Here is a 16,090-nt window from a genome sequence, read left to right as displayed (position 1 = left end):
AACAGCTCAATTTTTCCCACAGAAGAAAGGTGTATCGTCCAGCAGGGACAGAGGCTAAGGAATCAAATTTTTGCAAGGCTGCATTCTTAAAACAGTCTTCTCTCTGAAATTACACCTGTGTACATCACACCTTCCCAGACTGAAAAGCCCTTTGGTACCACCAGCAAAGCCACCCCCCTCCACCAGCACACAGCCTTCTGCTACGGCGGAACAACAACACAGCAGCAGCGGTCAAATGCCATGACAAGAAGTGGCAGGAGAAATCGTTACCAGGAAAACCCAGCTGTGCTGGGATACAGCACAAAGCACCATACGGAAGCCACCTGCAAGGACAGAGAGCTTGGCAGCCACCACATTGTTTGCTCCATCCTACTGTTTTAAGCTATTGATAATGTCATTCCTGTTCCACTGCTCAGTTCTGTCTTGGAGTAAAGCAGTAGTATGGAGTTAGCGCTGCACTGCAACCTCCACCTCAGATTCTTGCTACTGAGGACTCAAAACTACACTAACATGAAAAAAAAGACCCAGAAACTGTGTTAACACTACCAGCTCCTGCTATCAGTTACCTGTGTGCATAAAGTGAAATAGAAATGTGAGGGAGGGAAGTAACACAGCATGGGATTCAGTTAAAATAAGATTTATAATGTAAGACTTTACAAGGGTCAGATGCACCCAGCCACAAATCCAACTCTTGAGCTGTTAAAAAAAAAAAAAAAAGCACTACAAAATAACAGGAACAAAACTATGATAAAGTAAATGTCAAAAATCTATACACAAATGATGCAGACTTTGTTTTGGAAAAAAAGTCTCACCAGTAGGTTTTGCACCAGATTCTTCACATTCTGCCCCATCTCAGGGGCTTGAGGTCCACTAGACGCCAATTTTACTAGTGTAGCAAGAAAATTCTTGCATTTCTTCACATTCTCTAGCATCTCCTAGTGTGGAAATAAAGAGAAGACTGTTAGATGCTGCACTGTCTCTTCAACCTCTGATGAACATACAGAATGTTAATTTTTAATTAAAAACTTTTTTTTCCTTACTGTAGAAGCGCTGGTCTGTGCTACTGTTGTGCCCTCTGCTTTCACAGAGACTGCCTTTTGGGAGATAGCTTGTGCAGGTGGTCCTGTAACTGGAAGTTTTACAGGTGTTCCAGTACTCAAAGGCTTTACAGCAGTAACTGTAGTAACACTAGCTGTTGCAGCTGCTGGCTGAAGAGAAAAATTAACACTTTTTAACCAAGGAACAACGTGACAAACATACTCGATTCTGCTAGCATATAAGGCAGCAACTTCCCTGGATTCTGCTAGCATATAAGGTAGCAGCTTCCCTCCACACTGCTATCTGAAACACAAACAATTCCTCTCTTTGTTTTTAGAGTTAGATTAATTTGCTTTGAGAGGCTCTATTTAATATAGTAAGTGACAGCCACAGCCATAATTCTATTTAAAAATGAAGGGTGGGGGGAAGAAATTACAGAGGCATATCCAGACCAAAGCACTGCCTGCAACTTTGAAGGAAGAGAGGAAGGTAAAATTGTCTTGAAGAAACCAATATATTAACTTTGCCAGGCTACTATAGTCTAAGACTAATGGATTTTGGACAATGCTAAGCCAGGTGATACCATTCTGAAGACAAGCAGAACCGTAAGTCATTATTTATCTTCCAGTCTTGCCCTGAAGCTCCTCTCCCATTTGCAACACCCCTTGCTTTTCCTATCACACACAGAGTAGGCAAAAGACATCATGTCAACTTTGGAAGGAGGCAAGTGCCAGCAGAAGCAGCCAGCTCAGCAAATGGATCTAACAAGTTCTTCCCGCTTTTTCCTCGTGGGCAGCAATTTGGATCTCCTTCTCCTCTGCCCTGACAGAAATTCTCACAAAATCCAGTTATTGTAAGACCTCTTTTTAAAAGCTCATTATAATTTACCAACAGATTCAGAAGCTGCAGCAACAGGAGAGTAATTAAGGTTTAGGAAGAAATACCTCCCTTCTTTGCAAACTAGGCTGAATCTAAAACCCACTAAACTGAAGTATTTCTACTTCAGACTTTAAAGAGAACAAACAAACAAACCATACCCAAAACACCAACACAGTTAATTTGATACAACAGAATACAATATGAATAAAAGAATCTGCCCATGCAAAAACCCACTACTTTTGATTCCTCAAATTAAAAACTGAAAAGCCAGAAGGAACCCACAGATAGAGTTCCAGGTTAACATCTGAAACCTAAAGTTGGGTGTCATCTTTCCTCCTGTGAAGGCTGTGAAGAGGAAGGGAAAGTCTGGTTTTGTAGTCCAAATTTTAGTTTCAGATCTGCACAATGTAATGGCTTTCACTGACTCTTAACTCTGACTCCATTTAAGCACCCCTGCTTAGTGAAAGAAGCACAACTAACACTGGCTAATTGCATCAATCATAAGAGAGTCAGACAGGAGTCTAACTTACCATACCATGGATAAAACAAAAACTAATAAAAACGGGGACAGACATCACATAGAATAGCAGTCTTTCAGGATAGGGAAAATTAATAAGCAAACTTTTAAAGCTAAAGCAAAACCATAATGCTTTTGTCACATATTTACAATTTTTCTTTTCTGGGTGGGTGTCCCCCCCCTCCCCAAGCTGCTGCCAGCTTGACATGAAAGCAGCAGGCAGGTACCAGAAAGCTTGGGCTCCCACTGTCGGTAACACCTTAATAGCTCTCTGCAGGATCTCTGCCACCACCACTGCCTCTTCCAAGGATGAGGCTCAACAGCTCTGAGACCACAGGGAGGCAAACTGGGCACAAGAATCCCACAAACAGATGGGCAGGAGGAAGATGGAAGGGGACACAGTGCAGATCTGCCAAGTTGCAATGCCCTGGGCTTTTAAAAGTCGAAAACAGGAGCTGATCTCTTGCAAATTCCAGCATGCTTACACATCAAGACTAGAACAGCATTTTATCAGCTGAGGGAGGAAACAACAGGAAGTCTGCTGGACCCTTTTCCCAGGAAAATGAATATCTGGGAATTAATTTCTGCCATGTGCCATCAACCTTTTTCGCTACTGACAATTCTCATTCTCACTTTGAGCAACAGAGAAATGGTCACCACAAAAAATGGCATTAATCCTGCATATTTTGAAGTCATTTCAACAGAAGTGCTCTGCATCTAAATGAAGGTGCCCCAGCATGATGCTAATTAGACACTTTGCAGCTTTGTTACCCCATCTGGGAAACAGGTAAAAAATAAGAACACGCAGGTAATTTTGTCTAACCTCAGAGCTTAAACATTCAGGAATGTCAGAAAAGGGAAATATTTTCATTGATGAGGAGAATAATCCTGCAGTCAGTACCTACAGAGTTTTGCAGAGAGTGTTCCAACTTGTATTTCACAAAAGATTGGAGATGCAAAACCAAGCCAAATATTATTTCTTCTCCACTCTCCACGACTTTCTGTGGTGACATCATACTTCCACACCACACTCCTCAACTGTGATCTCAAAAATTATCAAGACTAAGATCAAGAAGTTATTTTAAGACTGTAGAATGAATTGCTGCCAAGGAAATCAGACTCAAGGGCTCAGCCATCCTCTCCCCAGATGGTTCCATCAACTTTTTGTAATGACTCCCTTTGCAGCACTCTTCTCCTGTCCATCCCAGGGTGAGGAGCAACGTGACCACATGATGGCAAGATGTATCCATATTGCAAATCTATTTACTCTTCATTGTACAAGGAGCTCGTACAGAGGGCTTTGAAATCTTCTGCAAAGCAGAGGGGCTTCAAGGAAGCCACTCTAAACAAAACAGCTCTATTAATTTTTCTTAGAGTCGTCATCCCTGCTGTTTAAATCCAGCCCTACAGCTCATTACAAGTGTTCCAGTTTCTACAGTGGGGGGGAAAAAAAAACCCCAGCTTACAAAAAATACTCCAAGTCTATGTCTTTATATATCTCAGAAGAACACAAGTTCAATAGACTACATCAAAACTGAATTAAAGTACAGAAAAACCAAGCCAAAGGCAGATAAAAGTTTTAAAAAGAGAAGTTAATAGCATGATGAATCTCAGTGTTTACCCACATGAGAGTGTGAGGTTGCATGCGACTTCATCCATCAGATGATGGATGACCTTCATCTCTTTTCCCCAGTGCAAGGGTAGTATAGTAGATAACTATTGTTTTTATATCCTAAAGACCTCTCTGCAGAGATCACAAACACAGGGTTTGCAAGCTAGTATTCCAAAACAAAAGTGAGGAATATCCATTACTGTATTTGGACACAAAGAATACATTCTGAACAAAATAGAAAATGTAGTAAGAGAGACCTCTGGGTTTTCCACTTTAGCCCCAACATTATCCATCTGTAGTGAGAGGGAAGTGAAAAAAGAGCACAGAGTGTGAGTAGTGTTCAGCTGCTGATACAGAAGAACAGCAGAAGGATGAACTTGTTAGTCAGACTGTTACCACTGCCAGCACACACATCCCCCAACCCTTCAAACACCCTCGGGGTCAAGAACATACATCCAGTATGTTTTTTTGAATGACCGATCTTGCTCATTTACTGAGTGTTTTGTCAACTGCTACAGCTCAGTCTCCTTCGAAGTCTTGTCACAAAATACAAGTACAAGCCAGACTTCTTCATTTCTCCTCCAGATTATGAACAGAACATACTATCTGCATAAAAATGTACATTTCTTTTAATTCCACATGCATATCCAGAAGTCTCGTCCCCAAGAAGAGGATGAACCATATGTAGGAAAAACCTCATACTCTGCAGGTGATAAAACCCTCTTCAGAAGACAGCTACAACATTTTTCTCTAGAAAAAAGCAAAGGATGACCTACGAAATAAGACAAAAATACTATTTGAAAATAATGAGGCATTTTCAACCACTGCCTATTTACAGTTGTACCTGTGGAACCCATCTGCCACACTCAGTTAGAGAACACGTCTTCAGCTATGACCTTCCTTCAGTTTATAATGAGGGGGAAAAACATCATACACATGAAAAACAGCTTGATTGGTGCAGACTGCTCATTTTCCCCCAACATCATCTCAGGTATACCTTTTTCCCCACTAAGGAATCAGGGAACCCCAACAGAAGCACATCTCCCAGAGAAGATTTAGCAAAAGATTGAAGGAGCTCTGTCACAGTGTACAAAAGCACTAGAAATGGCTCTCTGAACTATTTCTTTTATTCATTGTTCATGTGCTTTCCACTGTAGTGGGCTAAGATTATCTGACACATGCTGACAGAAGCCTAATTAAATTATGCATTTAAAAAAACAGATTTGGGAAACATTTGTTATGAGGACAAACGTTACTAAGCTTACTGAAAACCAGATTACAGTTAGAAATAACAAGAATGCGTCCATATTTTCTCTAGTTCTTTCTGTCACTTATTCCACCACACTATAAAGCTTGCAAAGTACCTGTATTACAGCAGGTGTCTGAACAGCAGAAACCACAGCATTTGTTGTTTGAGATAACGTTTTCACAGGAGCAGCTGCTATTTTCTTTACTAACTGTGTGCCAGAATTCTTTGAAAAAATAAAAATAAAAAAATAATTACACACGGACAGAGAACAGTTGTCAGACAAGTCAATGACAAAACAGACATTGAAGTTGGGGTCAGATACAAACTGAGACACATCCTCTTACAGTAACAATACAGGCGTCATTCACACAGTCCATATAATTTAAACACTGCTCAACAAAGCTCTTTGTCTACCAGTTTAATATTCAATAACAGATTCAGAGACATTTAGAGATAATGCATAATCAGAATAAAATGGTTAAAGAAATAGGTAAATTGTTACTTTTATGTAGCTCCTCACTCTTGCACGCTGACCACACTACAAGAGTTGGAAGCAAAAAAGCCAGCAGAGTTCAGGGAAGGAGGAACATCCTAGGGACATGGGAAAGGTTCTCAGCTTTACTCAGCTTTGGAGAAATATCCCAACAGAGGATCACAAGGTTTTAGATACTTGCAGTAACCATTGAGACAGTTTTGGCTGGCATTTTTTTCTTAAAATGGTTTATATTATCATCATCAGAGAGGAGTTGACTAATTTGACCTTTACCTTACCATATGTAACAGCTCACAAGTTTTTTCCCAAGCAAGAAAGCAAAGCACATATTGATGTTTATTGGTGCAAAACCAAACACCATCACCCCACTCAGAAAGGGTTAAAATGCTTATTTAACCCTCCACAACTTATTTGCAAACCATGCTGTAACTATATAACATACAGCTATGCCAAAGTAAAGTTAAGAGAGAAGTTACCTGCACAGCACATATTCTGATTGCAGGTGTGCTGGTTGGCACAGATGGTCTCACACTTGTGTTGTTTTGTGTCTGGTTCTGGTTCTGTGCTATTGACTGTTGAGATACCAGCATCAGGTGGCCATTACTACTTCTGATAAGAACAGTTCCTGTTGAAAAAAAAAACCAGTCAGACTGTGAAATTAAGTTATATTATGGCTTTCCTGTATTTCTGTGGAAGAAATAACTAGACCACACTGATAATGTAATATTTACTTTATTACTCCAAGGAACAGCTGCCAAGAAATAGAAGAATAAAGTGCACATCAGTTTTACTATGCATCTTATGACAGAAAATAATTCCTAAATTCAAGAGAAAAACTTAACCACTGGCCACGCTGAAACATGGTGGGCATACAACATGCAAATTGCAAAACAGTTCACCATTTGAGTCAAAAAGATATTCTTAACATTAAAAAGACAGACACTCAAAATATACACACAGTCTGGGATTACTTTAGCACTAATTTTAAGCAGTCCTTCAACTGCAAAATTCATTACCACTATCACACTTGGTTGCCTCTTCAGTTTCTGAACATTTAGGCACATACTTAGAGGTGAAAACACAGCTTAGAGAAAACAGTAGTGAGAAGTGAAGCCTGATTAGTATCAACTCACCCACCTGTATCAAGACCATCCTCCCTGGTCAAGAGGGCAGTGGTCTCCCCTGAAAATCAAGGTTGCTGAGGTAATTGAAGCTGTCCCTCTGTCAAGGGTGTGTCCAAAAGCATTAAAACCCAGGGTTTTATTGAAGCAGTTTGAAGCCAAATAGGGAGATTCCAGTGGGAAAGAATTAAAAAAGGAAAGGGAGAAAAAAAAAAAAAGACCAGCTATTAAAGCCTCCTCTCTCCTCCCCTAAGGGCTCACCTCTGAAAAATTCAGAGGATTCAAAACAATCCAAACAAAACAATCAAACAATCAAAACAATCCAAACAAAATGCCAGCTGGATACTTGGTCTGTACCATGTCAGGTCCTTCCAAGGAGCTACAGAGGACCCTGCCTTTGTGGTGCCTCACCTCCTTTGCCTCCAGCAGCAGCTGCTGCAAAGTCCCGCACTGAAAGCATCATCCTCAAACATCGTCATTTAACACCGACCTTTCAAATAAAAGGAAGGAGGAGGTACAGGAGAATCCAGATATGTAAATAAGACTAGCTCAATGTTTCTGGAGGACTGCATTAAACTTTCTTGCAAGATATCCAACATCTGAAACCAGATCAGAATTCTATGCACACTTACAACCCTTCCTAGTGTAAAACAAGATTGTAATGGAAGTCTTTTTACTACTTGGTTAGTCTGAAAGCTGACAAAACATGACCATACAATACAGCCTAAAACACTGCCTCTGTCTGAGTTTAAACGCATACAACAGAAAAAGCCACAAGCTCCACGAGCTGGGTTTTGTTGAGTATGTTTTCGGTGGGTTTTTTTTTGTGTGTGTTTTTTTTTTTGTTTGTTTTTTGTTTTGGGTTTTTTTGAGTATGTTTTGGGGTTTTTTTTTGGGTTTTTTTTAAATAATCAAGCTATAACCACATGCTTAGAAACAGCGTTTCATCCTCCACATCTAAAAGCATAAGAGGATATTGCAAGACAACACAAAACCTGGTATAAAAGTCTGTAACATCAACATATTGCCATTTACATAGCAGACACAAGCTGAGAACTGCAAGAGCAGCATCTACATGATCCCCTCCTTTCTCAAGCAGCTTTTACTACATGGGGCAGATGCACAAGGCAGTTGCACATTCAGAAAAACACTGTTAACTCCATCTGACAACTCAGCTTTCTCCTCCTCCACTGATGACTTGACCATAATTATATTTAGGTACAGATGGATCATTTAATTTAATCAATGAATAGCGGGAATTCTAGAAAACATATTATATTTCTCATTTTCTTTTCACGCCATCTCATTTAGACAGTGATTCATGGCAAACAATTTATCATCAGCCAGGAAAAGGGCATTGTTTCCCTTGTTCAGACCACATGCTTATGCAGATTTCACTGAAAGAGAGAAAGCTGACCATATTTTGCTAGCAATAGCATTTCTCTCTGCTCTGAATCTACATTCAGAATGGCAGAAGTGTTGCTCCTGGAGATTTTAAGCTCTTCTTTTATAATCCTGGTTTAAAATATCATTGACAGCTCTACTACTTTGAGAAGGTAAATATGAACTTATAATTTCATTCCTTTCGAGGTTTAGAATTCATTAAGAGTTAGTTTTCATGTACTTGGATATTTTGTCACTACTCATTACATTTGTCTGTTAAGTCAAATTATCAGAAGTGCAGTTTCTACTTCCGCATTTGAGAAACCAAATTGACAACTTGATTACAGGGCTGGGACTGGTTTTTCGTTACTGTTCTGCATTTTCAGTTGGCATTCAACAGAGATGGAGACCCTGCTGGAAAAGTATCCCATCCTCCAGTCACCTGAATGGGGTGAGTTTCCAGCACAATCTAATTGCTCGACAGGAAATTACCTCGAGTGAGCTAGAAAGTTTATGCAAATACAATACAGTTCATATGTAAATCCATTAACATCTCAAAAAAGAAAAGGTAAACAAGTAACGCCTTTACATTTGAGCAGGACAGCAGTGATCCCAAAAAGGATGTAACCCAAAACGTAAAGCAACTTTACCCATAGCAACAGGATTAGGCAACACAAGGACCTCCATACTGAATTCAAGTGGTGAGAGCAGCCACAGAAGAAGTTACCTAAGGCCAATCCAGTGGCCATAGCCTTGATTGAAACATTCAACTGTGATAATGCCTGTTACTTGAATATAAGCTAGGGTAACAAACAATCATTTCCCTATCTTTGTTCCATTTGGCAGAATTTTTAATACAGCATGGTAACCTTTTCATGGCAGCAGCTCTTTGTGACACTGGCAAAATTATAACTCCAAACCATATTTATTATGGTAATCTACTAACTACTGCTTCTGCAGGCTTAATGCTATTGATGCCTGATGCACAGATAAAGCTGAAGGCATATTTGAAACAGCTGTTAGAGCTACAGTTCCACACACTGAAGAGCCACATCTTGTCCAAGCACGAGAGACAGTTCTGGGCAGTTACAACCCAATGTCACAAAGGGACAGTAAACTGACACATGAATTGCCTGGAACACTTTGAAAGCTGTTGAGAACAGCACTTATTTTTTACTTCTCCTTGCCACAATTTAATCACAGTTTTTCACAACTTTGATACTCCCCTTCTGCCTGGAAACAAAAGCAATAACCCCACACTACAGTCAACAGTAGACTCCAAGAGGCAGCACAGGAGGTCTCTTATGCTCGAAGAAGAGGTTCCATGGCTCTCAAATCCAATGACTGAAGTCTCATACACTTTATACAGCTGCACAAGTGTGAAATGAGAGAACAGGTGATGGTAACCTTGAGGCTCTCAATAGGAAGGTCACATAAACAGACTCGTGCAGCTACCAAGACTCTACTATCAGAAATGAAGGTAAGTGCAAGAATCCACATTCTTCACTTAGCAGGGGGGAAAGATAGTACTTCCTATCAAGAGCTGTTTTCACATACAGTAGAAGGCAAATACTAACAAAATAAATGTGAAAACAGATCATGTCTTGCAGTCACTGCAACTCCACAAGAAAATGGGGGAAAAGAAGAGACAACACACAAAACACAGGACCTCTGAACAGCTGAAGCATGAAGTTTCATCTAACACCTCTCAGCACTGCATTTAAAAACAGAAAAGGTAGTGGCAATCTGAGCAAAATACCAGCATCAATGGTAGTAAATAAAGACTGATGAAGCATCCTCATAATACTAGAGATGCCCTCTTTTGGGCTGCACTTCCAAGACCATTGTTTCACAGTCTTACTGGAGTTGTTTCACAGAACAGGAACGTCTTCCTCACTATTCACACACTTTGATAAGAAGAGCAAGGCACAATCCCTTTGGGGCTACAAAGCTGTTCCTATTTTCAAACCAAAGTGACCAGTTACCATCAGGGATTATTTCTTACATGCTTCACTGGAGGACTCAGGTGTCTCCTGCAAATTAAAAAAAAACCCCTTTTTGCAACAAATTGAGCCTTCTGTCCTTAGATATTCTGCCTGTCCTGCCAAAAACATACCTTGGAAAGTTATTTGATTTTCCTACACTGGCTGAAAAGGCAGTTAATGCACCATCAGCTGTTTCAGCCATTTTTTCTCTTCACACCTTTCTTCAGCTGTAACCCTCTGAAGGGAGCTGGAGGGGAAGTAAGTACCTGACAACCAAAACCCAACTCAGTTTCCTCCAAAGCTACACAGAAGGAGCCATGCTATACCTTCTTACCTTGAAGAGGTCTCATTGAGATCTACACCCAGCACCCTGCCTTCTCCTGGAACCAGGGCTGCAGGTACCCTGCCTTGAGGAGGAGAGCCTGGCAACAGTCCTGCAAAGCTCTGGCAGCCACCACCCAGATCAGCCTTTACTTAGACATGCCAGCACTGTGAGCAATGGAAAATCAGAGGCCTTCTAATGAAATTTAATTTCATTTTGCAAATTTGAGATCCCTCTGCTACAAATTTGCACTGTCCCAACACCACTGGTAAAGGAAACCAGCTTACTCTGAACTCGGTTTAGCACCCAACCCAGGAACCAAGAAACACAGGTTAGCAGCATCCAGATACCTCTGCATTTTAACTAGAAAGCACCAAAACCTCACTGGAGCCATGAGCAAGAAGCTGTGGGATAACGGCAGAGATCTGTTTATGCCACCTGCATGGGCTTCACTGTATTTCAGGGAATAGTGTTAAGGAAACCACAATGTTGTTAACACAAACCTGTGCTGCCAACTGAAGCTCTGGGCTTCATCCAGCAGCACTGAACACCAATGATGCAAAAGCATCCCACTGTAAGGGCAACTTCCACCACGTAGGACAAGCCTGAGACATTTCTGATGGGGAACTTCCCCCAGGAATTTTCTGAGATGAAGCAGCTGGCGTTTGTGCTCCAGTGGAGATCCACCTTATGCTGTTACTACAGGTGAAGCTGAAGTTGTCACGTTAAGCCACCACTTTGATTACAAGGTTTCTAACCCAACTGCTCAACCAAACAGCTCATGGGAACTGCTGCTTAAGGAATAACATGAGGAAATGAAGAGAAGTCTTTTGCTCCTAAAATAAAATACAAGCAAGAACCAACCACAATGAGACCAAAGTCATTTAAGAGAACATAAGTCACAAAAGCTGCATTCAAAGAAGCGTAAACTTAGCTTATTTCAAAACAAGGAGTGCCTTTATCAGGTATGTTGCCAATCTTAGTAAAGTACACTTAAACCCAATTATAAAAACAAGGCTAAATGGGGACTTCCAGGTCTCAAATCAGTAAAAAAACAACAAAAATGTTTTAAAACAACAGTAATGTGTCAGAGCTCTCTGTTCCTAAACAAATTCCATTCTTTCACTGAGCTACTCAAAACAGAGCAAAAGCTTTTAAGGAAGTTATTTCAAGCTAAAACCAAGCTTTAAAGGGGATGTTTTAATAGGAAACTAAGTGGCAATTGAAAGGGAATATTGGTTTTAAGTTCCTTTGACTATTTAGGATCATTCAAAACTTGGAAAATAACATGCCAAACACTACTAATCAATGCAACAGGATAGGATACAATTTTTCTCTCTAAAGCTATCCTTTAGGAAATAAAGCCTGTTTTTTCCTCTTCAATTCCACTTATTGAGTCCCACAGAATAGGTCTTTAAAAACTTAAAAGTTTTTAAAAATACATCACAGGACTGAATAATAGAGACCAAAAAAGGGCATTATTAGAGATGTAGACTGTTCCAGCAGTGATTGCATCAAGGTGCATTATGTCAGTAGGTTAGCTGGAAAAGAGTGCTAAAGAGGCACAAAGTGTTAATGAAATACTGGGAAAGACAGTAACTCAACTTCTACATGATTTACACGATCCTTCTAATATGAAGGATATGGAATGTTTTCAGATGAAGTATGGTCTGTAGTTCACGCAGGAGGACTACTTACTCTCTATGAACCTCACTCAGTACTTGAATTTTCCTAGATGTCTACTGCAAATTATGTAGTGGAGATTAAAAAACAAGGACAACAGCACAATTTGGAGGCAACAGCCAGCTGTGCTTTTCACCATTTTAGGAATGAAGCTACAGCAATGATCTAGAGGCTCTACACCAAGTTACCTTATCATAGGCTCTTAATAATGATCTCTAACTTCTATTTTTAAATGCAATTGACTTCAGACAACAGATCTTTTGTGAAGTCAAAGATTGATTGTTTTAGGCTTTTCTTGGGAAAAGCACCTGTGATTGTTCTCATATTTCCCATATAAGCAGGACAGAGGGCTCATCTACACTATACGGGATCAAGATAAGTTGTTCAGCATCTACACTACACCCACAAAGCATTTTACTCCATACAGCAAATCATTCCAACCTGTGGAAGTTGATTCTAGCTGATATAAAAAGAATTCAGCAATGTCCAACCCACAATCGAGCACTGCTATTGCAGCAACAAGAATCACTCACCACACATCCCAGCCATCAACCAATTAATTCCATTCACATCTCGTTTCACAAACTAAATAATTACATATCAGAAATCACCCTCTGTGCTCTTTCCCTTTGTTCCAGGGAGGCTTCTAAACTAATGGGTCTTCATAGTAATGGCTCAGGACCAGTGACTAGCATGTAGATATTGCAGAGTCACAAAGAAATGTCAGATTTTGAATTCCAATGAAAGACACCTTGTTTTGCACATGGACATGAAAATCATTAATTTCCATGTCAGGTGAAAAATTCAAAGGCCATAATGCCCATATTCTTTCATGCTACAACAGAACACAGTCTACACACAATGCTATACCTGTAAGTTCTTTAAAGATGTTGATGGCATCTTTGCCAACTGCACAAACTGCACTGCAGATTCATGCAGATTCCGGAATACAACTTTCAAGGCTGATGTCTGACATCTCACCTTTTCAAAGCCAGTGACCAGCTTTCCTTGCAGAGATCACTGCCCAGCTGACAGCACAGTTCCACCAGCATTAATGTTCCCCAGACTGTCTGGGCTGCTGTGAGCAGTGTTTTAAACAACCACCATGTACACACTTACCTCGAGGGGTTTACAGTCCCAGCAAAGGCTGCTGCCTCCAGTAACTCAAACCTTTCTCTGGCTAAGCATCTTTCTGCGCTAACAGCAGGCACCAGCTCCTGAGATATCCAGTACAGGGTACTTTCCAAGTGTAGGGAGCTAGGAAAGGGATGTTGCTATCTCTTCTAGGCAGGATGGAGCAGACTGGTGTCCTATTGTTTAAAACGGTCTGGAATAATGGACACCACACATCTTTCTCAAGAGTGTAAACGAAGTCCCCTCTCCCTCCCTTTCTGCAGGAACTAGACACAAAGTGCTAAAACTGCAAAAATCTGAAGCCAAGTTTCACACACTGCTCAACAAGCAAGTCTTATCCAAGCTGTTGGAGACTAGCTGCTCATCAATGCATTTTGGTGCCCAGATGGATATCTGTTTAACAGTCTAGCAACTAGGCCCCCTTAATTTTCACATTTTCATATGCCTTTTCACAGAATACAGGCCCACGTTTCAGCTTAAAGAGTTCTTCTTGACTGCACACACAGTTGAGCTTCTTTCCTTGAGAACACATTTATATCCACATAATTTTACAGTTATAGTAGAACTCTTAAGCAAAAGTATAACTGTACAACCAACAACAACCAACCAATAGGTTTTCTGGGCATAGTTACAAGACAGCACTGCCATTTCTATTTGGATTCAGAGTGTATTTATTACACTTGAATCGAAGAAGTGTTGTTTTTATTGTATGTAAGCATCAGGGATTCCCAGCCAACACTGTGCACCAAAAGGCAGAGCCTTATTTGATATTGTGATAGCATCTAGCTCTTGTCCTTGGGCCACGTCTTTCAGCAAGTGGGATCATTTCCCATCAACATTTCCCCATCGCATCTTCGTGGTTTGCAACTTTGCACCTTGAGGCTTGGCTGCTTTCCTATCTGAGTAATCAGACAGTTCTAGGACTGTCTATAGCTAAGATGATCTGACTTGAGCATTCTCCAGGACCCAAATTACCTCATACAGGAGCTTCAAATATTTGCTGGGGACTCAGCTGATGGCAGTGAAGTAGTACTTCAAAGGAGCCAAGAGACACTTCCTTACTCTCAAGACAATTCCTACTGCACTGAAAGGAGCATTGAGTCTCTATACCACATTCTCTTGTGTACTCCTAGTACTCAGTGGAGTGAAATTCTTCAAATAGCAAGTGATATGCTTGGCACACTGCAGCCATATATATACAGCAGACAGCTTTCTAAGGACCAGAAACAACACCCTGCACTTGCCATTTCTGGAACAGCCATCTAGCTGTTACAGAGAAATCTGAAGCTGAAATGTTGAACCACAAATCTTAACTTTAAACCAAGAGTTACCGAAAACATCATTGGTGCCTCGGTAGTGTTTTAACAAAGGACAAAATCAGTTCCCTTTAAATCTGTATCTCCTTTAAATAAGAAGATAATCAAGTCAGTTAATTCAGATTAATTTTACAATGGGACATTTGTTTCCTCATTGCTCACCTGGGGACCAGAAGAAAGTTGAATTCCACTTCTAAAAGTGCAAATTCACTACTCAGCTGGATGGTTTTTCACTTGCAAACAAGAAATCAACACTGAATTTTAACACTGTTCACCACCTTGCCCTAAGTGTGACGGAGCAAACAAAAATTATTGCAGAAGACAGCAAAACCTCCATGGGAAGCATTAACTTCCATCTGCACAGATATTGTGGAAACTGTCACTGTGGAAACTCTGTGATATTTGTGAAGTGCCTAGTATGCCAGCTGTGTATAAAGGTGTTTTGAGTGCACTAACCCCCTTCAACAGAGAGCACTGGCTGCCCCACTGAGACTGCCTGGTAATGAATGCACCACCCATCAGTCAGCTGGACCTGGCTCCCAGGGCTCCACTGGGAACAGGCTGCAACTGCCACTGGGCAAGCTGCCAGGGAAAGTCTTCAGGGGCTGTGCCAACCAGGGCATGCCGTTTCATCCAGTCGCTATTCCAGCCTGGACATCCACCCAAGGAACTCTGATTTCCCAGGCAACTCCTAGGAGCAGCCAATACTAACAAAACCATCTCCTCTGCCTCCACCAAACTGGAAGTGTGCTCGGGAAGAAGCCTGCAAACATGAGCTCTGAAAATTAAGTGTTACCATATCATCGGACTGTTCTTACAGCACAGTAAAATCACTGAGCTTCACCAGTTCTCCAGCCTTAACAGACCCTAGATTTCCTCATCAGCAACAAGGATCTTCCATCTATTGCTATTTTTACCCCACTTCAGTTGCAATCAGAGACTATTTCCTCAAGACACTGGAAAAGATCTGTTAGTGGACTTTGTTCTAAAGGTGATCCAGATGGCAGAGCAGACCTTAATCCTGGCAATCTGAACAGTAAGACACTTAAAAAACATCTATGGTGATCTTCTCCATTTTGCAAATTACACCTGGTTTTCTTCTGACATCATCAATTTTCAGAAAATGCCAAGAGAATTCTCGAAAAAGTATTTGCCTTTTGCTTCTGTCTAAATGGTTAAGGCAGTACTAATTCTTCATCTCTGATAGTTATCAAAAGCGTTGCTTTTTACATCAAAACCTGCATACACATATATCTGTAAATACAATCCTACCCACTAGGCACAGCACAGACTCCAGTCAAGTGGCATAACAAATACCTGGTTCTCTAAAATGACTTTAAAAACCTGGTATGGTTACT

The 16,090-nt window shown here is 40.7% G+C and overlaps 1 protein-coding gene across 1 annotated transcript in view; it reads right to left on the bottom strand.

The window, feature by feature from the left end:
- TAF4B (TATA-box binding protein associated factor 4b) overlaps positions 1-16,090 on the bottom strand; it is a 71,423-nt gene that overhangs the window by 49,773 nt on the left and 5,560 nt on the right. Inside the window, 4 exon segments of the mRNA XM_041477801.1 lie at positions 813-935; positions 1,041-1,208; positions 5,411-5,518; positions 6,265-6,413. Of these exon segments, the coding sequence (XP_041333735.1) occupies positions 813-935; positions 1,041-1,208; positions 5,411-5,518; positions 6,265-6,413 (548 nt within the window).

The sequence above is a fragment of the Pyrgilauda ruficollis genome, unplaced genomic scaffold (assembly GCF_017590135.1).
Source record: "Pyrgilauda ruficollis isolate IOZ18807 unplaced genomic scaffold, ASM1759013v1 scaffold41, whole genome shotgun sequence".
Classification (NCBI taxonomy): domain Eukaryota; kingdom Metazoa; phylum Chordata; class Aves; order Passeriformes; family Passeridae; genus Pyrgilauda; species Pyrgilauda ruficollis.
This window is presented reverse-complemented; position numbering and strand designations above follow the sequence as displayed.